The 27,692-nt window shown below is 38.8% G+C and overlaps 2 protein-coding genes and 1 non-coding gene across 5 annotated transcripts; 1 reads left to right on the forward strand and 2 right to left on the reverse strand.

Annotated features, from left to right (window-relative positions):
• Positions 1-2,039: 2,039 nt before the first annotated feature.
• MYNN (myoneurin) lies at positions 2,040-18,608 on the reverse strand. Of its 3 annotated transcripts, XR_009519306.1 has the most exons (9): positions 18,514-18,608; positions 17,325-17,621; positions 11,537-12,327; positions 10,653-10,812; positions 8,609-8,787; positions 7,637-7,720; positions 6,487-6,573; positions 4,400-4,720; positions 2,040-2,766 (listed from the first exon to the last, which is right to left on the reverse strand). XR_009519306.1 is itself a non-coding variant. In XM_060011160.1 (8 exons), exons 2-8 carry the CDS (start codon positions 17,588-17,590, stop codon positions 4,458-4,460), a joined length of 1,830 nt encoding a protein of 609 aa, XP_059867143.1. In that variant the 5' UTR covers positions 17,591-17,621; positions 18,514-18,608; the 3' UTR covers positions 2,040-4,457. The 3 variants fall into 3 exon arrangements, 1 of the variants encoding a protein (XP_059867143.1); XR_009519307.1 differs by lacking the exon at positions 7,637-7,720; XM_060011160.1 differs by having other exon boundaries at positions 2,040-4,720.
• Positions 18,609-21,733: 3,125 nt separating this feature from the next.
• On the reverse strand, positions 21,734-21,806 carry TRNAV-AAC (transfer RNA valine (anticodon AAC)). Its single transcript has one exon. It is a non-coding gene; the product is annotated as a tRNA-Val (tRNA).
• A 1,496-nt stretch (positions 21,807-23,302) lies between these two features.
• ACTRT3 (actin related protein T3) lies at positions 23,303-25,001 on the forward strand. Its single transcript, XM_060010001.1, has 2 exons — positions 23,303-23,502; positions 24,083-25,001. Exons 1-2 carry the CDS (start codon positions 23,303-23,305, stop codon positions 24,999-25,001), a joined length of 1,119 nt encoding a protein of 372 aa, XP_059865984.1.
• Positions 25,002-27,692: the final 2,691 nt, after the last annotated feature.

Raw genomic sequence — 27,692 nt, forward strand, 5'->3', positions numbered from 1 at the left:
GTTAATGGCACCTCCATATACTCAATCGCTGAGGATCAGAACTTAGGATTCTAAATTGAAACTGCCTAACTACATGCAACAGAAACTGACTCAAGCCTGCTTAAGAAAAGGTGGATTTAGGGAATTTGCGGGTTCAGTCCCTGGCTGGGGAAGTAAGATGCTGCAGGCCGCGCGGCACGGCAAAAAAAAAAAAAAAAAGAGAGAGAAGAAAAAGGAAATGGGGCTTTACTGTAAGAATTTAATAGGCAAAAATCACTGGCATGCAGAACAAGGAAATGAAGCATAGCTGTGTGACCTCAAGAAAGGTCTGCAAAGCCAGAAACCAAGCCACTTCTCTCACAGGGCCTCAGTCGCTTGGTTCTGCAAACCTACTTCATCCCCTTGCTTCGCTCTACAGGTCAGCTTTCTCTGCTTCTTCACTATTTCTTTTAGACTTTGGCTTGCTTCAGTGACTCTGGACCAGATCTAAATGATCTTTTCCATGTACACCAATACCTAGGAAGTCTCTGAATTTCATAGCTCAAATTCTTAAGAAAGTCGCTCCGTTTGGCTAAGACTTGTTTCTCCCTGGTAAGCTGTTCGTCAGCTGTGGTCACAAGTATAGAATCATATGTTACAAGTGTGGCTGTCTAATCCCTGCCCTTCAGCAGTCAACTGTAGTTGAGTGTGTGAGATCCTGGATTATAAACATGGCTATCTAATCCCACTCTTTCAGCACAGGCTAAAGGTAGAGGACTATTTCAAGGTGGTATAGATAGTGCTAGATGTGTCTTTGATTCCTATCTCTGCCACCACCTTTCAGACTTTCTCTCCATTCTCCCTACCTCAGTCAGCTGTGTACAAATTCCTCCCATTAGCAATCTCCTCTTGTTTGCCTATCCAGGGGAGTAACAGCCCTTTCTCTGTCCACTCAACTTCCATTGACTGCTCAGCATTTCCTTTCTTTCCTTCCTCCACTATAACACTTGGCATTCAGGCTTGTCTTTCCCACTTGACTGTAAACTTAAAAGAGGAGATCATTTTATTCATCTTTACAGCTGTATGTATTCTGATTTCAATAATTTTCCAGCATTTGAAATAATGGCCAGATATTTTAATCCAAATATCTGATTCACATCCATGGTGTTTATTTCAGTATATTCTTGAAATTAAATACCCTATTTCTGAATGATTACTGTGTTTACATGATAATTATCTAAATTCCTTAAGCAAATACACCAAATCTCTGTTCAGTGAAGGGGGGGCAGGGGTTGTAGAGGACAGGCGAGTAGACCATATCACTGTCTCAAGAAATGCTCCAATAACTAAATATCGGTATTGTTCATACATAATGAGTAAAAATGTAGAATTTACAGAAATTGCATTAAAGTACAATTTCTTTTTATTTGGTGGTATTTCTAGCCAAGTTCTAAAGACTCAAAATCTCTGAGTAAAAAGTGAAAAGTTATATCAAGAGCTTCATTTATCAAGAGCCCACAGAGAGACTTCCCTGGCAGTGCAGTGGTTAGGACTCTGCACTTTCACTGCCGAGGGCCCGGGTTCAATCCCTGGTCGGGGAACTAAGATCCCTGCAAGCCGCGTGGCGCGGCCAAAAGAAAAAAAAAATAGAGCCTACATATCACATATGAAGAGCCCAAAGGAAGAACACCAAGAAATGTTTAGGATAATAGTTCTCAGTGTTTGGTATGCATTAAGATTACCTATGGAGCTTTTCAGCATGTTCTGGAGATCGTCTGATTCAGAGAGCCTAAGGTGGGGTGGGGCTTGGACACCACTATTTTTAAGCTATGTTTCTCATATGCATCAAATGTCAGTTACTGTTCTAGGATATTTAAAAAAATGAGTACATGTAGATTGTCTTTATATAAGCACATTTCAACTACTCTCATTTGTACAATTGCTGTAGAAATGAAACATACAGAAAAGTGACACACTATTGTTGCAAGAGAAATGACAGAACCTTTTCTTTTGAAAAAAATAAAACAATTTTCTAAAATCTGTCTATCAAAATCATTCTATGAAATTAAACATAAAACAAATACCAGCAAAAAATCATTTATATATAATCTATGGTTTTTTAAAAAGCCTAAAACCTAACGATACAGAAAGAATAATCTAATACAAATACAAAACAAAATTAACTTAGAAAATAATTTCTCAATAAGATGTTCAGCATCCTAAAAAGACTTTCAAAAAACTTAGTAATACTTACATAATTAAGAATAGAACTTTCCCAAAACACTGCATTGTAGCAAATATATTTAAAGATGAACTTAACTGATAATTGTGAGTGTTACAATGATAGCAGATACAACTAAAATACATGCATATTATGATAAAGAATAATACAGCATTATGAGAAGAATGACAAGACAAAGATACTCAGTCTTCAAGCTTTCTTTACATGTCATTCTGGAAGAGCGTCAAGCCATGTCAATTTAAAATAAAATTATTTTAGCTAAGAAGCAGATAATGTGATGAAGAGAATAGATCAACTTAAGTCACTCCAATAATCCTAAATATAATAAATTTAAAGACTAATTTATGTAAAGGCAAATGCTAATTATCATCATGTTAGAGGAAATTTGGTAACTACTACCCTTACAGAATTATGACATCACTACAGCAGCTTTTAAAAAGAAATTTTGTTCATTAGATGCTTGGATTAATGAAGATGTGAATTAAATATAGCCTCTCCATTTCAGCAGACTTCTTAAAAAGGCTGAGTCTTAATTTTCTTTAATTTCTTCACATTCCAATAAATTCCTATTGAATTTAAGCCAGAATAGATTAGTTGAACATTTTTATAACTTTATAAATTGTATTTAAACCCAGTATATTAAATTAATACATATGCATAATTAGATTTCTTAGATAAATTAAATACTAAGTTTGATGTATGTTATACAAAGGCAGTATTTCAAACTCTATTTAATTAAGTCAATCCCACTGGTGGCAATTTATTGTAAAAATGCTGCATGTGCTGTAAAATGGTGATGATCTCTACAGTTTAGAAGAATTTAGTTTTACTAAGTCTTCTACTTGGTTCCTATGACTAGGAACCCCAGAGAAAATACAACTAAAGAAATCAATACCAATAGAAAATACATTAATTTTGTTACAGGTATAGTTTAAAAGCAGAAAACAAATGATGCACGGCAGAAATAAGAAATAATGTCACCATGGTGTCTGATCAGCAGTATAGGAACTGACTTTGAGGAACTGATAATTTACTGTCCAAAGATTAGGCAGTGAAATAAATCAATATGTGGGAAAAATGGGAGGGGGAAGAGTGGTAGTAAATATCAGAATAAATCTGAATTTTCTAAGTTCATTAGGAAGGAAAAGGACTACTGTGAAACTACGACCACCATGAACTGTTGTGGTTTAATCTATAAAAATGTAAAACTCGAAACTTACAGAAAACTCAAGTATAAAATGTTTAATAAACTGGCTTTCTGATAACTCAAATGTTCACTTATAACTGAAGTTAATTTCTTAACTATTTATGAATATAATTACAAATTCAGAAGACAAGTGTTTTATACTATGCATTAAGTTTCTATTTAGAAAATTCTTCTTAGGATTTTATATTTTAAAAAGTGCATAAGAATATGAGAGGCTTATCAAAAATTATCAAAACTCAGTATATTTTCCTCATCTCCAGTAATCTAGAAACCTATTAAAACAATCTGCATCAAATCTGAAACTGTCTTTAATAAGATAAAAACACCAAATATCTATTTAAAATTCACTTTGAAAATGTAGTCTCAGATAATTCAAATCAAAAGTACTGACCATTGGTTTTATCCAGAATACTGAGTTCTAAATGAACAAAATTTATACATAGTTTTCTAGTTTTTAAGAGAAGCACTTTTTGTTTCATTAGAAAAGTTACCTCCAATGGACTATATTAATAGAGAAATAGCACAATTCTTACTCAGTACCTAAATTTTCTTAGGCAGAGATACGAATTTTTTTTCCCCATAGTTTATGTACTGGTCTGTGGCGCTTAGTAACAGCACCACTCTTGGGCTGATACTATTATGGATTTTGTTTAAATTTTGAGGGGAAGAAAATAAACACATCCCACAGGTCATAAGTGAATCATAAACTGATAGATTCCACTTGAGTAAATGAAAGGCAATTCTAAAATGAAAATAAATATGGAATTAAGGCAGCTCTAAAAGATAGTAAAACTTATCCACCCCAAATAGTGCTACTGTAGTATAATTCATTCCTTTAAAAGCTGTGTGTATAATGTAGACATAAAAGCCAAATATCAAAATAAGCATTGCACAGTTATGATGCAGCATCAGGTGCTTTTACTTCAGTGAATGAAAAATAATGGCCACAACTCAAATGAAGGGTTAATTTAATATGAATATATGCACCTTACCAGAGATGTTTATGTTTACTACCAGAGACGATTTAGCAATTCCATATTCCTCACAAAGTCAGTATAATTGTTGTAAAAAAATCAATTGTGGTTCTGAATACCCGTTCACAGTTGACCTCAACAATGTATCTGATGTAGGAGACTGATTATCTGTAACAGGCAGAAGCATGTGGTGGTCCTCAGTCCCAAGTGGAAGAGTTAGTGGTAAAGTCATATCAGAAGGCTTCACATCCAAAGTTTCTGATAAAGGACTTTTTTGTATGGAATCTTGTTCACTCAAGGGATGATCCTCTATACTGGAATCTAGAATTTTATCTGTACCTGAAATGGAAGATAAAAAAATTCACCATCTTTAAAAACAAAACAAAAACCATGAGGAAGACTCAATCTATTTACCACCCCCAGAACTTGCATTTCAGCCCCACAGCTTTAGTCACACAGTTTCCTTTTTGCTGATTTGCCCTTAGCATTATCTATACAAATCCATTACGGGGCCTCAAGATTAGGTTTAAGCACCATTATAAAAATGGACTTAACTGTGCTAGACCAGGGTAAGCTGTTTCCTATCTACTTTATCACTCATTTGTCAGTTTTTCATATACCACCTTGTGACATCTGTCTATCTTACTGGTATGTAACATTCTACTTAGGTGTGCCTTGAATGCTCAACAGACTATAAATTCCTTCAAAGTAAATGTCTAATTATACTTCTCTGATTCCTTCAAAGTACCTTATAGTGCTACACACATAGTAAGTACCCAGTTTATTCAGTGAATGTATTAATGAATAGTTCATATTATTCTGTGAGTTCAAGTTCAGAGGTATGGCACTTTCATTTATTTTCAGAAGAAATTCTGTGTTACTCAAGGGAGTAATTACCCCACTGACTAAAGATACATTTTTCCCTTCAAATTTTCCACTAGCTTTACCACGCACGCTCTTCTCACTTCCAAGTACTGACGTGATTTCAATCTCACTAACCTTGTTAGACAAAACTGCATATTTGCTTTTTTAAAGTTATGATTCTGTTTTTGCCAGACTATTCTTCAGTTCAGCCAGCCAAGAATACAACCTGCGCTCTCTTGTTGCGATGACTCTCTTCACAATATTCTCTCTGCCTGGGATGAACATTCCCTTTCCCATCTCCACCCTTTGAACTCTTCTCCACCTTTCAGTTTCCCTAGAATTAAGCCTTTCCAATACTCACCTCAGAAGGGCTTAATCTCTTCTTCAGTATTCTTGCATCTCTATTATATCCTGTATTTTGTGTTGTAATCAGTTATTTATGTAGATTTCTGGTCTCCCACACCAGATGGTAAGCTCTCTGAGGACTAGGACTATGCCTTGCTCAACTTCATGTACCCTGCATAGTTATGTGTACTTTAGAGGTATTTAATAAATGCCTGTTGAATTAATGACTCACTGAAGTTTTCAGACATCACTACCTCAATCCTTACGATGTTTATATTTACTATCAAAGACTATCATCTCTACACAGTGAAGAAGACTAGTGTTTTGTTTCTAATCATGACAGAATGGTAAGCACAGTGAAACTTTCTCAAGGATTCATTTTAAATAACAGACTAAAAATTATGTAGTCTGGCTTTCCATTTCATGCATCATAACAATTTGGGGATACCTGTTTCCCTATTTCCTCTTATACATTTTTGGACTAGCGTTCATGATGCTCCTTTCTTCGCATAACTACAGTAAACCCCAGTTAACCTAGATTCTAGTATGGGAAAGAGTGATATATAGTTGTTTATGTATTCTCTCATTCTTGCAATCGTTCATATATCAGGTTATTTATTTATTAACATCTTTATTGGAGTTTAATTGCTTTATATATATATATATATCAGGTTTTTAAAGGAGGAAGTATTTCAAGCAATGTTTATTACAAGGTCAATATGGAAAGAAATTCAGAGTGAACTCATCTGCACATTATAAAGCTACCTTCCTCATACGTGTGCACCTAGTTTTTAAAAATATATATCTAATATAAACTGTTACAATGTGTATCTCAACATTTTAAGGAATAGTACAAATATGAGAGCACCAAATTTTTAAAAAACAGAAGCATTTACCAGAATGGACTTTTGTTTTGTGCTTCTTTAAATTTTTAATATCTGTGTAAGAATTTCCACATAATTCACAGATAAATGGTCTTTCTCCTGAAAAACAAGTTAAAAAATTAAAATCTCAGTATTTCAGAAGCTACTAAGGCAAAAATATCAATGTTCACGAACACAATGCAAACATTATATTGTTTAAATTTAGTTTCAAGTTACCATTTTAATCTCTTGGTTCTAATATAGTGAAATGAAAACTTCTATACGCATAGGCACTCCATTCCTTTATAATACAAAGTGTACCTATTTCAAGGAAAAATCGAGCATTTTCACTAACAGAACCTTCAAACTAAAAAAAACTTACTTTTTTATTTCTATCAGACATTTAGTGAGTGCCAATTATATGCCAGACTCTGGCTAAGAGATGTAGCTGGAGGAAAAATGCGTAATTATGGTTTCTGCTCTCAGGTAGCGTATAAATTAGAAAATCCTTTAAAAATACTCACAGAATAAAAATACTACAAAATTATAATTCTTTTGAAATGAGAACTGTTCATTGCTTTATAATGCAAAAGTAAGGAACTGAGGATATAGAAGTTGCCAGTAAACTTATTAACTGTTTACTACTAGGTGCTCACACAATACTAGATAGGGATTACAAGAAATAACTTTTAGAAAGAAAAAGTACAGTACATTTTCAAAGTGGTGTTCTCCTTTGTTTTAAAAATTTTTGTGTGTATTTCATATTTTCTTCATACTACTTATATACTACTTTTTACAATAACCATGTCAATATTAAAATATATTCCTAAAACGTGCATACTGAACATTGTTTAATAAGAAAATCTGATATTATCTTGGTATTATCTATTCCTTTTCATTTTTTGGTATTATCTGTGTAATTTTATCCAAATCATTTAAAAACCATTGATTATCTGGCACAGTTCTTAGAAAATCTACACAATTCTTGACCAAATTTAATCCATAATCCAAACAACTAAAAAAACAAAAATAAACAAATAAAAAGTTGATATTCATACATTAAAATATAGCTACAGTTAGAGTATGATTAGATACCATCTAGTCCATAATGGTTTAAAGTCAAGGTTTACATAAAAAGAAATTAGAGAGAACAAAAAATAATACGTTCTCCCTAAACACAGACCTGTATGGGATCGAAAGTGTTTGTTGAGCTCTCCTGAGGAAATAAAACTTTTCCCACAAATACCACATATGTATGGTTTTTCACCTAGATGGAAAATAAAAGATAGCGAAGTGGTGTACTATACCAATATAATATTTATCAATTACAATAATCTAAAGTAAGCTGTTCTAAAATATTATTTAAATTAAAACCTCTTTGTATTGTATTTCAGAGGTATTTTCAATGTGATCCAACTTAAATGAACATTAGTAATTACTTTACACTGTGCATGTAACCTGATGCTTTTCATATAATAAAACTTTCTCCAAATATCCTTCTAGTAGACTAGAGGTGGGCAAAAAGTCTGATTTTTATATAATTAAAAACATGAAAATTCATCAATCCATATTTCAATTTTTGCTATCTATAAGATTATTAAAGGGGAATAAAATCATTTAGGAAAGATCTATTAAAAAATTACCCTACAAAAAAATGAAAATTTTTGAACAACAGGTTTTGCTTCAAAATTGATACTTTGGGTTTGAAGTATCTATTTAATTTGCACATCTTACAATGTCTGTAGAAAAAGTCCTAAGAAGTTATTAAATCAACGTTCTACCCAAATTCACCCCAACCCCTTAACTCTACAGTTTTATCCAAGGGAAATGAAGCTTCAAGACCCTAAGGAGTTCTTCTAAGGTCATAAAAAATGTCTTATTAACTCAAGTTTATATATTGTCAAAATTATCTGATTTTAATGTATATAAGTTACATGATAAAAAATTTCACCCACTGTGTATTATTCTAGAAAATAAGTCTGCTTTCATATCTAATATTTATGTGAAAATCAGAAACACAAAAAGCTTCAAGAAGCACAGACACAACAGATATAACTACAAAGCCTATAACCTACTTTTTGTAAAGGCTCAATTTCCCTTTTTCTTTTATTTACAACTTTCCTTGTTTTAAGCCACCTCTGTGTCAAATCCTTACCGGTATGTTTTCGAGAATGAGTAATAAGAGAACTAGAGACAGCAAATGCCTTCCCACAGGTGTCACACACATAAGGCTTTTCTCCCGTATGCCTTCGAACATGATAGGTCAATGTGCTGGCTTGGGCAAATCGCTGTCCGCACCTATCACATACATATGGCTTCTCTCCACTATGCTTCCTGTTAGTAAATAAATATAAAGATACACGCTGGCAAGTAAAACAATCTAAGGATCATGCCACACAGCAAACATTTTTCATACAAATTCTTCATGCAGTATCTTATTTCATTTCATCTTAACAGATCAACAATATGTATTTAAAATCAACAGTTTTCAATGTATACTGTCAAGAATAAATGTTTTGGTTTTCAAAACATTAGTTCTGAGACTAGTTCAAAGTTTTGCCATCAGCCTTATGTGGTAGTCAAGTGTGCCCATAATACTGCAGGCAATTATTTTTGTCTGTCCATTCACTCAATCTTCAAAACTCTTTCCTCAAACCTTCAGCACCTCCTCACCCATCCTCACTCTCAGCTGATGTCCTTGCTTCCTGTTTCACTGAGAAAAATTTAAGGAATCAGAAGTAAATTTCTACCACACAAATCTCCACCTATAGGCATCTGTATCTATAGGGTTTGCTTTTCTTAACTCTAATATGAGAATGACAGTTCTTCTGAATCCAAGTACTCCAGTTTATATACTTAAGATACTATCCTCCTTGCCTACTCAGTGATCACTCTTGCAATTTCCTCCATCCTATATCATCTAGTTTCACCTCCCCTTTGGATCGTAGCATACAAATATACTGAAATATCTCCCATCTTAAAAAAAAAAAAGACCCCTGACCTTACTTGCTCCTCTATTTTCTGTTCCCCTTTAGTAAAATCTTGAGTCTCCAATGGTTCTACTTTCATTTCTTCTCTACTAGCCTCTGCTAACACTGCTTTTGTCAAAACCACTGCTAACCTCTCACTTTGCCAAATCCAATAGTCAATTCTCACTCTTAATCTCCCTATCAGAATTTGACACAATGATTACTCCCTCTGAAATCATTTCCTCCACCGGGATTCCAAGACAGCCCAATCTTCTGGTTTGCCCCTATATTGGTTGGTCCTTCCTAGTCACTTATAGTGACTTGCCCATCTCCCAGAACTCTTAGTTAGTGTGCCTTATGACTCCATCCTTTGATCTCTTTTTTATCCATCTTCATTCTCTTGGTGACCTCATCTAATGTTATGACTTTAAATACTATCTACTCAAACCAGTCCCGACTTCCAGACTTAGATAACCAACTATCTAATACACGTTTCCATTCAGATGTCTAATAGTCATCTCAAATTTAACATGATCAGAACTCTACTCAACTCCTGTACTCCTACTTCAACTGCTTTGTCCACAAATCTCCACTTCAGTTAATGGTAATTCTATCTTTTCAGATGCTCAGGCTCAAAACCTGAGAATCATTTTTAATTCTACTCTTCTTTTTTTCTTTCATACCCCACATCCAATGTGCAGCAAATTCTGTTTGTTGTACCTTTAAAATACATCCAGAATCTGACTACCACTTATCTCTTCCACTGCTATCTCTCGGACCTGAACACTGTCACTCTCACTTGGGTTTTATCTATAGCTTCCTAACTGGTAACTTTGCTTTCACTCTGGCAATCCTACAATCTTTTGCTTAACATAGCATCCACAGTGATCCTCTTACAATGCAAGCAAGATTACATCACTTACTTCTCATTCTCGAGTAAAAGCTTTATAATGACCTACAAAACCTTCACCATCTGGACACCCTAACACCATTCTGATCTTATTTCCCTCCCTCACTATTCCCCTCCAGGCACCATGGCTCCCTTGCGGTTCCTTCACTGTACTAAGAATACTGTGTAAAAAAAAAAAAAAAAAAAAAAAAAAGAATACTGTGTGGTGGTACCACAATTAGAACTCTACTGTCCTGAATTCTCATACAATAGTCTATTTAAGGCTATAGTGAATGACAGACTCAAAGATCAAACATCTGTTTTTTTGTTTTTATTTTTACCTTGCATGAATCTTGAGATTGCTAGAAGTTGCAAATTGTAAATTGCATACATCACATTTATAGGGTTTTTCCTCACCATGATGCATGCGACTATGGAAGACTAGCTGGCATTTCTGAGCAAATCCTTTATCACACAATTCACATTTGTATGGCTTCTCACCTAAAAGAAAAGTAAATAAAATTTATATTTAGAAGGAAATATTGTTTTAGTTGCTTAAGCCATACAAGCTTTCAAAAGAGTTCATCAACCAGTACTAGTTTCAGTATTCAGAAAATATTAACTCTAGAAGTAAAAAAGCAAATAGGGTATTTTTCCAGATTGATTACTGAAACCACCAGTAGAGTTAAAAGAAATTAGTGTTTCTTAGTCCATAATAGTGAAAAGTTATCAATCAGAGAAATACATAATGCATCTTAAAAAGCACAAATCTAAGTGTACCAATAAAGGTAAATATAGAGGCTGAGGAAGGAATGTATATATAATTTATGTTCAGAAGTTCGACAAAGAAACAGGTGGTGAGATGTGTTGGTAAAATCTGAGAATCAGCCTGAGTTGTAATTACTTTTTATCAGTTTTAATATATTGTCTGTTAAATATTTAGCAAGGTAGAACTAAATTTATGCTTATTTTAATTGTGAGGGAAAATGGTTTAAAGAGTTCACACACTGGGACTTCAGAGTATCAGTTACAACAAAACAAATAGCCATTAAATACTTGGTCACAATTACAAAGACATTTTCAAGTCTAACATGCTCAATACTTTTATGAATACAAGTATATACCAAATTTTGATCACAGTCAACACTGTATGTTAATATGTTTATAAAAATATTATTTCGGTCACAATATAAAAACAATTATACTTTCCACAAACCAGTCTTACCTGTATGAGTTCTTACATGCGTTTTCAGCTGGTTACATTGGGTAAATGCCTTTCCACACAAGTGGCAGACATAAGGTTTGACTCCTTTATGTATTCTCATGTGCCTTCGCAAGCTGCTGGCTTCTGAAAATACTTTCCCACACGTGTTACACATTGGTTTGGCCTTGGAATACCTCTGATCCAGCTCTTCCCCGGAGCTCTCCAGCTCGTAAGAGTTCTTGACACTGGCTATATTAGACATAGAGTGTTCTTTCAGAGCACAGTTTGGCTGTGATTTTCCACGTTTCCGTTTCACTGTGACAGTTTGCACAATATCTTGTGCTGGAAAAGTATTTTCCACAACTGATGTCAACTCAAGTTCTGAATTATTTCTTTGTGCAACTTGTTCTATTACAGGTGTGGACAATTTATTTGCATCTAGATATACTTCAACTGATGCATTCTCTAAAATGTCACTGGGATATTGCACTGTTTTATTCTGCCCTGTTTTCTGGGAGTTGAAGGCCTTCTTCTTCTTTTTACTTTGAGATGACTTCTTTGCTAAAGCCCCTTGTTTAGGATTTGCCTGAACTAAATCTGTAGACCCTTCTGATTTCTCCCGACTGTTATAATCTCGTAGAGTAAGGAGACAAGTCTGTTGATTCAATTCAATGTTTCCGGTAATACTAGATATCTCTGTAGAAGAGGGATTAGCAATAAAAGCAAAATCTTCCATCTTTATTTTACATTTAGTGACCACCTCTTCCACTTTGAGATAGTCAGCAGCCTGATGGATTTCTTTAACATTCCAACTGTAAGGAAACAAGGCTAAATGACAATGTTCTGATCAAAGAAAAAACGTTTTTGAAACAGAGCTACACAAATATTTGTCTTTTAAAGACCTAATGAAGTAGAATGATACAAAAGGCCTAAGAGAACAAATTTATAAAAAATTTATTCACTCAGAATGTTTAGGCAAAAATCTCCAGTTTTACAGAACTTGAAAAGATGAAAAGTAATGGATTATTCATATGTACAACCATGGAAAAACAAAATGTTAAAATTTCTACTTGTTAAGAAAACAGCTGGAACACGAAAGTGGCTGTTAGCAATTTACTGCCTCCTCCCATTTCTCCTGAGGCCTCTTCAGATACCAACCAACTTTTCTGGACTGGCAACAAGAAGAGTCTAAAGAAATTATTATCTTCCTCTGCTCCCCTGTGAAGAACTTCAACTGCACTTCTCAAACTTTCCTGTGCATGTGAGTCACCCAGGGATTTGTTAAATGTAGATTCTGATTCAGCAGGTCTGCTTTGGGCCTGAGCATCTGCATTTCTAACATACGCCCTGGTGATGCCAATGCTGCTGGTCCATGGATCACGTTTGGAAGAACAAGGTTTTAGAATGCATTAAGCTCTCTCTAGCAACCTTCCCAGCTTTTTTTGTGTATGATCCCCAATCCAAATTAGCTAGAGAGTTTGTCATATTAGAGTTATATAGAAAAAATTAATGTTCAACATTCGAATCAATATTTACTGAGCATTTCACTTTATAAAATGCTTAATCTGCCAACTCAGGAGCCTGCAGTGCGGGGTGGGGTAGGGTGGGCAGCTGCCCATTAGACCAGCAGAGCAGGACTGCAGGGGTGCGGCCCTCCCTCCCCTGCCCTTCTGTTCAGATACCCAAGGGGCCCATGTGCACCCCTGGGATCACATGGCTGAACACAGGACCCCAGAAGTTTCCAGAGTCTTTGCCTACCAGAGGGGCTGTGGCGGCCCTGCTGGCCCATCTCTGAGGAGAGCATCCCTGGATGGGGCAGAGCTACATGTGGCTGGGCTAGACAGGGAGGGGTGGGGCAGTGGGCTGTGGAAGGGGCTGATGGTAGCAGATAGGGTGTTGCCGCCTGCCTGCAGGTGGGGAGCACCCTGACTGAGTGGGTGGCAAAGCGTTGGTCACCAGGCCCAGACACCCAGCTCCTTTGGCTATAGGCTGACATCAGAGTAGTGGCTCATGGGAAGTGGTTAGCTGGAAGGTCTGAGGCCTGGCTCACACAGTCAGGGAGGAGCTGGGAGAAGGGGACAGTACTGTGAAGGCAGATAAGGGGCAGCAGCCTCAGGTTTATGCCCCCCACTCCCCTGGTATTTTCCAAGCCAAAGCCAAAGCCTGCAGCTTACTTTTTAAAAAAATTTTTTAAAAAGAAAAGCAATTTATAAAAGCAAAAAATTAAAAATCTCCTTACTGTTAAATCTTTTAATATGTATTGTTATATGTATTGAATAAAATATGGAAAAAAAAGAAAAGAAAAAGAAAAAAAAATTTACTGAGCATTTACCATGTGTGGTACTGAGAGCGATATTAAGAAATATCAAATAGTCTCTGCCCTCCAGAAGTTTACAATGTAGTGAAAGGCTGGCTGTTCAGTTACACTAGCAATGGCTCTGGATCACTAGCTGAATTAATTAGAATAAATCAGCATCTTTGGGTGCTTCTATTTTCTTAGCTGTAAAGTCAGAGAGCTGAGTTGGTATTAACACTAAAAATATGCCCTTTTAATTATCTGACAATGGATACATACATAAACATACACATATATACACACACACACACCCTCAAGTAACCTTCCTACTTGTCATTTTCCCCAGATATTATTTAATTCTTCAGAAAAATTAAGTAGATTTATAGGCTAGTTTGGAAACCTAATCACCACTTTTAGTGAACATTTTATTCTCTGGGAAAATCCATCCCAAGTTCCTAAACATACTACAAATAAACTTTTGGAAAACAATCTGTTTGTAAACTGACTCCCTTAGCTAAGAAAACATTACTTACAATAGTCTTTTCTTATGGCCTTTGGCTATAATTCTGGAGCAAATAACGAATGATCTTTGTAATCAAGTTAACTCCCTGTTTGCAAAGATATAGCATGAATGCCCCAAACATAAATACAATCTTATTCATCTTCCATACAAAATGTTTTTTGCATGTATATAGCACTGTCACTCTCTAAAAACATTACGTTTCTTAAGCATTTTTATTGATTCTGTTACACAGTCTATTATTAAGTTACAATAAATGAGAGAAACTATTAGAATGAAAACCAAATTTACTCCATCACTTATTATACTTAGGTCTCAAATTATAATTGTGCTTAGTGCTTCATAAAATGAATCACCAACAAGGTGAGATAGCCTTTAAGACCAATACAAACTAGTATTGAGTCACACACTAACTGTTCAGTACTGAAACAGTAATTCATACAAATTATTTATCTATTTCACAGATAGCCTATAATCTCAGTTACAGTTAAGAGAATCAGCATTTGTTTATGTCAATAACTGATCTGCTTTTGTTTATAAGCATGAAGTTAAAGTGCCTGCAAACTTGCTTTCACTTTTTGAATAGTCACTGAAAGTCATTTAATTACATATTGCCAGGTATATGGCTAACTGCTTTATATGAGCAATTATAATCCTCATTTTACATACAAATGAAGGATCAGAGGTCCAAAGAAGTTAAGCAACTTGTCCAAGATCACAGAGTGTTAGAACTAAGATTTGACCAAGGTAATCTAGCTCCTGAGTCCACTTAATTCTTTATTACTGTTTTCTTAATCACTAAATTGTACAGACTTTCTATTTTTGGTATATGTCTTCTCTTGCATTTGTGTCTGAGCTCAAACAATTAGCTCCCCAGCTCCCCAGGAAAGACATGTATCAAAAAAGACTGAGCCAGGGACTTCCCTGGCAGTCCAGTGGTTAAGACTTCACCTTCTCATGCAGGGTGTTCGGGTTTATTTCCTGGTCAGGGAGCTAAGATCCCACATGCCTTGGGGCCAAAAAAACAAAACATAAAAAGAAGCAATGTTGTAACAAATTCAATGAAGACATTAAAAATGGTCCACATCAAAAAAAAGAAGATTGAGCCAAACATCTGGCTCTTCTTCACATTGGTTTTTTGCATGAAGGGTCAAAGTAAGGCGCTCTTCATTGTGTTCCAATTAGTTCAAGATTTTTGGGGCTTCCCTGGTGGCGCAGTGGTTGAGAGTCCGCCTGCCGATGCAGGGGACACGGGTTCGTGCCCCGGTCTGGGAAGATCCCACATCCCACATGCCGCAGAGCGGCTGGGCCCGTGAGCCATGGCCGCTGAGCCTGTGCGTCCGGAGCCTTGTGCTCCGCAACGGGAGAGACCACAGCAGTGAGAGGCCCACGTACCGCAAAAAAAAAAAAAAAAAAAGATTTTTGGTAAAGTTATTTGAAAAAGGGAAACCACTAAATTGAAGATCAACCAAAATTCACTGGTTTTGTGATTATTTTATATTATGTATTCTAAATTTTTAGATCAGAGGCACTTGTATAGCCAAATATTCAGTAAATTTAAATAACATCATATGACATTTATCTATGACACTGCTTTATTCCTTTAATCAACTTACACGGAACTGACTCAAAAATTTCATTACATCAAAATTTAAAAGCAATTCCAAACAGCATGAATGGTTCCTTTTCAATAGGATTAAGGAACATCCTAATTCCAGCTTTTCAATAAGTATATTTCCACGATCAGCTGCAGTGTAAAGAGAGGGAAGAACTTTGCTTAATGTGTACATGCATGTATCTATAGAGATCATCTGGAAAACAAGGAAAGAATATTTACCGAAGTGTTAAGAGTGGTTATCAGTGGGTGGCAGAATTTCAGGTGTTTCCTTTTTTGTTTTTTCCCTAATTTTTCTCCAATAAATGCAGAATTAATGGGCTTGTAGAGTAGGATAGAGAAGAGGAAATAAAGGAAGGAAAGTAATGTTCATTGGGAGGTAGTAAATCCTAAATCTTCACAGTAACAACCAATGTAGTTATCATCTCATTTTTACAAATGGAGAAACTGAGGCCCAGAGAGGCTATAGCTTGCTCAGAGACATGGTGACTTGACAGGCAAGATCTAATTCTAAAGCCCATAATCTTTCTATGTCAGATGATGATCTATTCATGTTTACACTTTCATAAAAGATGGAGAAAAGAAGACAGGAGTAAGTTGATTGGTTTCTCTTTCCTTTTATCCCCACCACCTTTCCCTCAACAACGAGTAAACATATTAGTATTAATCTAATTATACAGTTCATCACGTATGAAAGACACAAAATGCCTGCATTATCAGATTCCTCAGAACCTACTTCTTGTCAGTGCAGTGACAGCATTAAGCATCTCAGAGAAGCATCCTAGCATCTTAGACCAGACTTAAGCATTAGCACTGATAGCTCTACCAGGCAACAGGAGTCATGGCCATTAACACGCCAATGAAGTTATTTTCCTAAATCAAGATCAGGAAGAGGTCCTGCAGGTTGCTATTTACAGCTGGAAATGGGAGCACTATTAAATGAACAGAGATTCTTCCTTCTTTCTCCACCTATACCTCCCCACCCCTAACACCTTAAGAGGTAGGGGATAGAGAGTGAGAGAGAAGACCAGAGGAACATAAAGACCAAAAAGCAAGGGGAAATTGGAATTCAATTAAAATTCATCATATTTTGATCTTTAACTTTACATAACTGAAATCACAAGCTTTGTTTCAGTAGATAAATCAAATGTATCAAAAACCATACTTTAATCGTATTAACATCTATACTTTTTGTGCTTATGAAATGTGGTCTGTTTATCTCAAATCAGAGACACTGACTTCTTTATTAAAAACAATACTGTGCACATCAATGTTTGAAGACTCAGAGTTCAGGGACTAAATGGAAAAAAACTAATCTGCTTTAGCTCTAAAGACTATTGACCAGCTTTTATAAGTGGAAATAAAATGTGTACCTTACCTGTCAAGATTTAAAGTTCCTGTGTATATAAATTCCAACAGTTTCTGAAATCCATCAGCCTTCACCTGACTCTGATCAAGAAAGACATTGTTCTCTGAAGTGCTTCTGTAGATCGCACCAAAATACTCACTAAACGAGGCAAGCACATTCCTATGAGCTTTAAACTGGAATTCCCCAATTACTATGGTGCAGTCACAAAGAAAACCTGCTTCCCGTTGTTTGTTCAGTCTCTCTAAAAGGTGCTCACAGTGGTGCGAATACTGCATTTTGATATCAGAATCGAATTTTACCCTTGCTCTAAAAAACAAAAAGAAATAGTAAATCAGTAACCCTAAGTTTTCATCAAACTTTTCACCCAAGCAATTGGTGAGTGAAGAGACACAGAACATGAACTAGAACAAAGTCTGTTCTCATTTTATATCCCCAGAAAATTCTTATCAAACAGATATGGATAAAACTGCCGAAGGGATAAATGTCTTTCTAGCTTTTATTTTAGCTTGGTAAACTAACACAATCCTTTGGACACGTCAATAAATGGCGATGTGCGAAAACATTTTCCACAAAGTGGAAAAACAAAAAGCACCGCAAAATTTCACGCTTTTGCATCAGTTGAACCTTCAGACTTTCAAGCTCAGCAGGCACACGTATATTACGAAAAAAATTAATAAACCACTAAGAAATGATTTCTTGGGACAAAGGGGTAAAGGACACGGTATGAGTTCTTTAAAATTGCTCTCAATCGCTTCTCGGCCTTTTGGCTAAGATCAAATGTAAAACTCTCAAATCACTGAAACCTGTTAGCTTCCTCGGAGCATAGTGGCTTCAAACGCAAGGTGGGCGCCCAGGGGGCGGAGAACCAGCAGGGCCAAGAGTTGTCAAAGGTTAGGTCACTCGCCCCAGGAGGCCACACCCCTCCCTACCCCGCCTCCACTCGAGGTGGCATCGGAGAGTGACTGCGAAAGCCGGTCTCTCCTGGCTTCCGCCTCCCTGCCCTTCGCCGAGCTCCCACTCCCGCGAATTCCCACAGCAGAGGTTGTGGCCAAGGCCAACACGGGGGCTGCCTCGCCCAAGCTTTCCACACTAACACCTTCACTCCGACCTGAGCGCGAACTCCAAGGAGCCTGCCCTCCAGTGCCCCTGGGTCTGGAGAGAGCGGGGACAGCAGGCTGAGGGCGAAGACAGAACTCACCTATAGTAACCCAAAGGGGAACAGTTTCTTCACTCTCTCTCCGCCATGTTGGAAGGACGTCACCGCGCCACGCTCCACCTCTCCCTTCTTCCTCCACGGCGACGTCACATCCGGCTCCGGGCGTTCCGTGGCAACACCGTACGCAACATCGGAGGGCCGATGCCGGCCTGTGGGGAATAGTCTGGCGTACAGAGACACCGCTACCTAGCATGCCAGGAGCTAGGGAGAAACAGGGAGAGTCTTGGATACGAGATCTAAGGGCTCGCTCACAGCGCCACACCTGTCTTCCTCATTCTGAGCATTCTGGTTGGAGGACAGTCGGCATCTTGGGCTCCGCCCGCGTTCTGGGCCGAGGCTGAACCGCGCTGCACCGCGGGCCTCTTTCCAGGAGCCAAATAGCGCATTGCATGCTGGGGCTTGTAGTTAGTTGCTCGTCTTCTCCCATCATCCTCCCCTTCCTTGTGGCCCCACGAGTAGGAGCAGCTGCTGCGTGTACTCGGGCTCTGGGCCATGGGAATTTTTGAGCTGAAACTGATCACCCCTTTTTAGTTTACGTACCCGAAAGCTCTTGGGAACCCACGAGTCTTGTTTGCATCAGCCAACTGGAGCCCAGTTTCCAGGATACCCTTACGTGGTGATTGCAGTCTGAGCTGCATGAAAGCGGAGCAAAGCAGTAGGGTACACTGGGCATGCGCATGGGGAAAGGTGGGCTTTGTACCGGAAAGGGTTCTTTTGCGTCTGGACTAGAAAATTTTTAATACAATTATTTACAGATTTTGTACAGTGAGGGAAAGGGGTGCCAGTTATCTGCGTAATATAAAAAGACGCAGAAACGGTAAGATAAGTCGTGCTGATATGTTAGGGTGAATTCTTTCGTACTACCGGCGGACAACATAATCTAAGAAAACCAAAACGTCAACATTTTTTCTTGTTAAAAGTTGTAGCACAAAATAGATAGCTGGTGGGAGGCAGCTGCATGGCACAGGGACATCAGCTCGGTGCTTTGTGACCGCCTGGGAGGGTGGGATAGGGAGGGTGGGAGGGAGGGAGACGCAAGAGGAAGGAGATGTGGGAACGTGTGTATGTGTATAGCTGATTCACTTTGTTATGGAGCGGAAACTAACACACCATTGTAAAGCAATTATACTCCAATAAAGATGTAAAAAAAAAAAAGTTGTAGCACAGGGAGCTCAGCTTGGTGCTCTGTGATGACCTAGATGGGTGGGATTGCGGGGTGGGGTGGGAGGGAGGTCCAAGGGAGGGGGGAATATATGTATATATCCTGATTCATGTAGCTGATTCACTTCGCTGTACTGCAGAAACTAACAAAGCATTGTAAAGCAACTATACTCCAACTAAAAAAAAAAGTTGTGTCAGGACCACAGGAAATTTACTCGTGATTTTATATTAAAGGACAGTCTTAACTTGAATTTATTCTTTTCTTCTCTCTTGAGATTTTTTACAACTAGATTCTGTTTGCTCTCTTTGTAAATTCTTTCTTCCCGGTAAGAATCATGTTTGTGAAAAAACCCACAACCGTTAGGTTTATAAGAAAAAAAAATGAGGCTGGTTCGTTCTTGATTTCATTTTTATGAATATAATTTTTTTCTGATTCCACTTTATTTTTGTCAGAATCCTTTTCAGTAATTTATTAATTCAGAAATATTTGTCTCTACTAGGTGTCAGATACTAAGAATATGGAAAAAGCATAAAACATGGTCTCTGGCGTTTAGAGAAATCAGCAATCTCAGGGGGAAAACTAATGGAAAACCAAATGACTTGTAATACAAAGAGTGCTGGGGGCAACAGAGCTTATTTTTTACGCGGTGTTTGATTACTCTTATTAGGATGTACATTATATTATTTTTTCAGTATCAGGTTGTGAGTTTTAAAAACTTTTTTAAAGTCTGAAACACTTCTTCCATGTGCAAGCCGTTAATAAAAAAACATTTGGTGAACAAGCAAAATAACATCCAAGTTGAAAGTTCAAATTCCCAAGGTAGTGCAAATTACTATCAGGATTATGTTTTTTAAAAAGCCAACATAACCCAATCCAAAAATGGGCAGAAGACCTAAACAGACATTTCTCCAAAGATATACAGATTGCCAACAAACACATGAAAGGATGCTCATCAACATCACTAATCATTAGAGAAATGCAAATCAAAACTACAATTAGGTATCACCTCACACAAGTGAGAATGGCCATCATCAAAAAATCTACAAATGCTGTAGAGGGTATGGACAAAAGGGAACCCTCTTTCACTGTTGGTGGGAATGTAAATTGATACAGCCACTATAGAGAACAATATGGAGGTTCCTTAAAAAACTAAAAATAGAACTACCATATGACCGAGCAATCCCACTACTGGGCATATACCCTGAGAAAACCGTAATTCAAAAAGAGTCATGTACCACAATGTTCATTGCAGCACTACTTACAATAGCCAGGACATGGAAGCAACCTAGGTGTTCATTGACAGATGAATGGATAAAGAAGATGTGGCACATATATACAATGGAATATTATTCGGCCATAAAAAGAAACAAAATTGAGTTGTTTGCAGTGAGGTGGATGGACCTAGAGTCTGTCATACAGAGTGAAGTAAGTCAGAAAGAAAAACAAATACCGTATGCTAACACATATGGAATCTAAAAAAAAAAAAAAGGTCTGATGAACCTAGGGGCAGCACAGAAATAAACACGCAGACATAGAGAATGGACTTGAGGACACGGGATGGGGGAAGGGTAAGCTGGGACGAATTGAGAGACATATACATATGACATATACACACTCCCAAAAGTAAAGTAGATAGCAAGTGGGAAGCAGCTGCATAGCACAGGGAGATCAGCTCAGTGCTTTGTGACCACCTAGAGGGGTGGGATAGGGAGGGTGGGAGGGAGACGCAAGAGGGAGGGGATGTGGGGATGTACGTATGCATATAGTTGATTCACTTTATTATACAGCAGAAGCTAACACAACATTGTAAAGCACTTATAGTCCAATAAAGATGTTAAAAAAAATAAAAAGCAAACATAAGGAATATCACAAGACCCTGTTTAAGTGGACGTAAACAGGGGGAAAAGGAGTAAAGAAAAATAAAATAAAAAGCAAACGTAAGGATCATCACAAGACCCTGTTAAGTAAGTGGGCAAACATAAGGAGCATCATAAGACTCTGTTAAGTAAGTGGACGTAAACAGGGGAAAAATAAGAACACTGTTTCCGCCCGGTTTCGAACCGGGGACCTTTCGCGTGTTAGGCGAACGTGATAACCACTACACTACGGAAACCCGCCTGTCAACCATGGCTGAGAAAGTCCTTGATATCGCTGTTGTAACGTGCAATTCACGAGCGCTTAAAGGTAGGGTTAGCGTAACTTTTAATAGAAAGAACAATGAAACCAAAAAAAAAGGAAAAATAACCGTATGTCCAGTTGAACAGTATTACCATTTCAAAAGTTGGAATTTGCATACACTTTTTGCAAAGCCCCTAGTTAGAAATCGGGCACCCGTTGGTTGCACTTTTTTGCGGTTTACTTTCTTCTACGGAAAAGAAGTGTTATATTTTGCGTTACTCTGTTGAGAGTACCGGATGAGTTTCAGGGCTTTGGCGGGCTAGGAAGGGCTGGCCGCACGCGAATCCCGGAGTCCCGGCTCCCGCAGCGGGGCGCAGCTCCGCGCAGCACCAAACTCCCTAGCTGTTACTTAGCTAGCGAGAAAGCGATCCTTTCAGCCTCTGGTGGAGGGACTTTTGAATTTCCTCTGCTCTGTACTTGTTTTAGACGGCACTTGTTTTAAAATCTTCTACAGGGTGTGCAAAATTGAAGAGGTTAAAAAAGAAAATCAGACATCGAGATGCACCTTTTTGGCACGCAACATGAATAAATTTTTCTAAGCCTGAGCTTCATATGACCTAAGGAATATCGTTTTTCCTGCAAAGAGACAGACACATCCTTATGCCTAAAAATCAAGAATTTTTAGGGAATGAGAATGAGCTTCCATATTACACCGGGGGCGGGGGCGTGGGGTGGGTAACCTGATGGGATTTCTTAAAAAATTTAAAAGTGAGATTATACTTTTTTGGTTTTGAGTACATTTTGCTTAGAAAACACGGGGAAAGAAACACAACAAAGTACTGCCCAGAATATATAGAAATAATAATAAAAGTATTTAAAACCCACTTTAAGTCCTAGCACTTTTTCCCTTTCTCTTTTTACAAGTTGACGAAATTCTCTTTTTAGAAGTTCAGAAGCATGAACCGTACCTCCCCCGCTACGACACTTTACCCTGTCAAATCTCTCCACCTTTTTCCAGTTTCGAGGGCGCATTTCAGAGCTTCCCGCAGGCCCTTGGACAGACATCTACTAACCAGAATGTAATGACGTTGAGAAATAAAACTGTTTTTATGGCTCATCGAGGTATTAGAGAAAGCCTCTTGTGAAGGGTTAGATTTGTATCTAGCTTTCTGGGAAGAAAGTCAGGTTTTCCTGATATTGGTATTCCCGGATTCCAAGGGGGTGAGGAGTGGCCCAACCCGGGTGAGACGCAATCGTGGGTGGCACTTTAGAGTGCACCTTGCATCCATCGAGTCCCCGGCCTGGGACTCCCCCCCGCCTCCCCGCCAGCCCCCGGCTCCCTCCAGCCCGGCTCAGGCCCCGCGGGGCCGTGCCGGGGTCTCTATGACGCGGCGTTCCAGGTCGTCTGACCGGCACATCACTTTCCGCGCTCCCCGCCTAGCCCGCAGCCAGGGCAGCCCGAGCGGCCGGGCGACAGGAGGCGGCGGCGTCATGAGCTACTACCAGCTACCGGTGGTGATCGACAACGGCTCAGGAGTGATCAAGGCGGGCCTGGCTGGGTCCCGGGAGCCCCAGTTTGTCTACCCGAACTTTATAGGCCGCGCCAAAGGCCAGACCTGGGGGGCAGAGGGCGCGCAGGAAGTGTGCGTGGGAGACCAAGCTCAGCAGCGGAGAAGCGCACTTTCCATCAGGTACCGCCTTCTCCCGGCGGGCAGGACCCGCGTGGAGGCAAAGTAGGGGGATCCCAGAGGAGAGGCCCAACACTGAGAGAAAGGATAAGAAGTGAGGAACAGGAAAGTCTCTGCCAGCTATCATTATTGCAAACGCTCGAGCCGCAAATCTCTGAGGGTACCACATACCTAAAGAGTGAACATTGCTTGCTCGCTGTATCTATTCAAATGTATTCAAACGTACAAACACAGTTATCGTTCATAAAATACAAGTTCATTTAGGAATGTTAATTCAAGGTACCTTTGTCTTCCGGGCTATTTGTTTTCAACTAACTGATATTAAAACTGTGAAGATTTCCCTATATATATATTTAAAGTCAAAAGGGGTATTCCAAAGAGGCAGGGAAGATGGAAAGCAACAAAAATTGCAGAGGAAGGTAGCTGGGCTATCTTTTGCTGGCAGTTACCATCTCTGAGAGGTTCTGGCGGGCACTGCCCATAAAGTGCTACTGGTAATAAATACGGGGATTAACCCATGTTTGAAGAGAGTAGACACTGGAAAAATTTAAAGCTGCCATTTATCTTATTGCTTTTCCTACAGCTACCCAGTGGAGCGTGGTCTCATTACTTGCTGGGGGGACATGGAGATCATGTGGAAGCATATCTATGACGATAACCTGAAGCTAAAGCCCTGTGATGGCCCAGTCTTGATTACAGAGTCAGCACTGAACTCACTGGCCAACCGGCAACGGGTCACTGAAGTGTTTTTTGAGCATCTGGAGGTTCCTGCCTTCTATATGTCCATCCAGGGGGTGCTAGCTCTCTTTGCTACTGGCCTCACAACTGGCTTTGTGCTGAATTCAGGTGCTGGGGTTACCCAGTGTGTACCCATCTTTGAGGGTTATTGTCTGCCTCATAGTGTCCAGCAGCTAGATCTGGCAGGTCTTGACCTTACCAACTACCTCATGATGCTGTTGAAGGAGCACGGCATCATGCTGCTTAGTGCTTCAGACAGAAAGATTGTCACAGACATTAAGGAAACCTATTGTTATGTGGCAATGAACTTTGAAGAGGAAAAGGCCAAGAAAGCTGATTGTATAGAGAAGGTTTACCAACTACCTGATGGGAAGACAATCAAACTCCATGACCAGCTCTTTCATTGTCCAGAGGCCCTCTTCTCTCCAAGTCTCCTGCATCTTGAGACCCCTGGCATTGATAAGATGTGCTTCAGCAGCATAATGAAATGTGATACAGATCTGAGGAATTCCTTTTTCTCCAATATTATCCTTGCTGGGGGATCAACCTCTTTCCCTGGTTTAGATAAGCGGCTAGTTAAAGATATAGCAAAGGTGGTGCCTGCCAACACCCCTGTGCAGGTTATTGCTCCCCCAGAAAGGAAAATATCAGTGTGGGTGGGAGGCTCTATTCTTGCATCCCTCTCTGCCTTCCAGCACATGTGGATCACCGCTGCAGAATTTAAAGAAGTCGGACCCAACATAGTACACCAAAGATGCTTCTGAATACAGATAAAATGGTTAGAAGAAAATGTTTTGAGTACATGTGACAGAAAACTTTGGATATTATATGTTTCTGGGAGAACAAAATATTTCAGTTATTGGAAGGTCCATGTCTCTGTTTCATTTCTATAATGGGGGAAAATAATGATGAAGCAGTCAAATAACGTATTTATTGAGTAGAACCAAATTAAATGCTAGAGGAGACATTACTCTTTTAATTTTATTTCTTTGGCTGTGCCGGGTCTTAGTTGTAGCAGGTGGGCTCCTTAGTTGCAGCATGCATCTGGGATCTAGCTCCCTGACCAGGGATGGAAGCTGGGCCACCTAACATGGGAGCATGGAGTCTTAACAACTGCACCACCAGAGAAGTCCTGAGAAGATGTTATTCTTTACCTTGGAGATCTTACACTTCCTTTGGAGGGAGAGAGCAATTTGTGGTACAACATGATATGTGCCAAATGAGTGATACAGATTGAAGGTTGTTGAAGTTTATGGAAGGAAGTTTGCTATAAGGGAAGATTTCATAGCAGAGGTATGCCATCATGAATAGGGTGGTATTAGGATGGGTGTGGGAGCATAATAAAAGAGGGCAGATATTCAGAAGAGCATAGTGGAAATGAGCAAGAAGCTAGATAGGATGAACAAAGCATACTCAAGGCATGTTTAATACACTGGTTTTGTTAAAAATGAAGAGCTCATATCGAGCAGACTAAGAGCAATGACTAGGAAGGTAAATTAAGGCCAGAGACTGGAAGGCTTTGTTTTAAATGTCCTATAGGCAAAAAGGAGCCTTTAAAGATTTGAAAAGAGGAGACATAAGGAAATTAAGATGAATGTGGTAGTAGTTTGGAGGCTAAATTGGACTGCGAAAGGCCCTGGAGATTCAGTGATCAATTAGAAAGTTGTTAGTGTAGATATAAAGTAGTCAAGTCTTATACTCAAGATTATAAGCAATAGGAATTAAAAAGAAGAAATTATGAAAAACTGACAAGTCTTGGTGCCTAATTAGTTATGAAGGGGAAAGAAGGGTCTGAAATGACGAAGGTAGCTGAGAGAATGATGGCAATGTTGACATAACTCAAAGTATGTAGTATCTGCTCTATGGAAAGCACTGTGCTAAGTGCAGTAAGTGCTAAATCAGGAGTCAGATTGTGTCCTTAAGAAGACAGCAGTCCAGTGTGAGAGGTGAAATTCATACTTTAATTGCAATAATATAAGGTGGAAAGTGATTTAGTGTTCTAAGAGAAATATAAAATGGGACTTACAGGACTTCCCTGGTGGCGCAGTGGTTGAGAGTCCGCCTGCCGATGCAGGGGACACGGGTTCGTGACCCGGTCCAGGAGGATCCCACATGCCGCGGAGCGGCTGGGCCTGTGAGCCATGGTCGCGGAGCCCCTGCTCCGCAATGGGAGAGACCACAACAGTGAGTAAGCCCGTGCAAAAAAAAAAAAAAAAAAAGGGGACTTACAGGAGGGAAAACAACTTGAAGGCTCAGGGAAGGCTTTTGGGGACTGGGCTTGAAGCTGAAATTTAAACCTAATAGAGTGCCCGTCCTTCTGAATTTAGGGGCAGTATATGTGGGTTCAGGTCCAGGCCCTGCCACCTACCCGCTGCATGATTTAAACAAATTGTTTAAATATTTTGAAGATCAATTTCCTCATTGATAAGTGGGGTTGCTAATCCTAATCCCTATCTGTCTCACAGGGTCCTTATGAAATACAAATGAGATAATGTCTCTATGGGAACTTTCACAATGTTATTTTTTGCTTATAGAATTAGGTCCAGCTCATGCTACTTCCTCCATAGTCAAAATCATGCTTTTTATAGGTCCAGCTCATGCTACTTCCTCCATAGTCAAAATCGATTATTTGTATCCTTCAGCACATTATATTACTTGTACTTTTATTGACCATTTAATTTATGCAGCCTTATCTTTTGGTTTGCTTGTCTTTCTCCCTTACTAGATATGTTCTTAGAGGACAGGGATTGTGGGCTTTCTCTTTTCATCTCTGTCCCCTTCCCTGATGACTTCTGTGGTGCACTCCCAGTAGATATGCAGTTATATAGAATTGACCAGAAGCACACTGATGGCAGAGGGAACATGAGGGCAAAGCCTCCAAGGTGTAAAAATCATGGGCATGTACAAGCAGCAGGAAGTAATTCAGTTTGGCCTGAAGCATTTGTGAAGAGGTGCATTTCATTTTTTGACATGTGTTTATCATTTTAGTGATTGTAAGCAAAACTACTAGATTGGATAAGGTGTAGAAAATGATTATCTGAGAGCAGTTTGAATAGTCGATGCCGTACTCACTAGAGTCACAAGCACTGTAGAGAGAATTGTTGCAGGAAGGGGGACCCCTTCTTCCAGGGCCCGAGAGTGGGCTCTTGTCTAACACTCGGAAATGAATAGTCCGAGGAGACACACATGCTGACAAAGCAAGAGGCTTTATTGGGAAGGGGCGGCGGGGCAGAGAGCAGCAGGGTAAGGGAACACAGGAGAACTGCGCTGCCACGTGGCTCGCAGTCTCGGGTTTTATGGTAATTGGGTTGATTTCTGTGTTGTCTCTGGCCACTCACTCTGACTCAGGATCCTTCCTGGTGGCACACGCATCACTCAGCCAAGATGGATTCTAGCGAGAAGGATTCTGGGAAGTTGGTACAACACATGGACTGGAGTCTCCTCTCTCCTTTTTT

This window comes from Delphinus delphis, chromosome 4 (assembly GCF_949987515.2).
Source record: "Delphinus delphis chromosome 4, mDelDel1.2, whole genome shotgun sequence".
NCBI lineage: Eukaryota > Metazoa > Chordata > Mammalia > Artiodactyla > Delphinidae > Delphinus > Delphinus delphis.

Bases quoted from the DNA above. Each gene is read 5' to 3' on its own strand.
- MYNN (XM_060011160.1), bottom strand. From the start codon at position 17,590: ATGCAGTATTCGCACCACTGTGAGCACCTTTTAGAGAGACTGAACAAA. The intron at 10,813-11,536 runs GTAAGACTGGTT...CTTTTCTTTTAG, and splicing joins GCATGTAAGAACTCATACAG to GTGAGAAGCCATACAAATGT. The intron at 8,788-10,652 runs GTAAAAATAAAA...ATTTACTAACAG, and splicing joins AATCTCAAGATTCATGCAAG to GAAGCATAGTGGAGAGAAGC.
- ACTRT3 (XM_060010001.1), top strand. From the start codon at position 23,303: ATGAGCTACTACCAGCTACCGGTGGTGATCGACAACGGCTCAGGAGTG. The intron at 23,503-24,082 runs GTACCGCCTTCT...CTTTTCCTACAG, and splicing joins AGAAGCGCACTTTCCATCAG to CTACCCAGTGGAGCGTGGTC.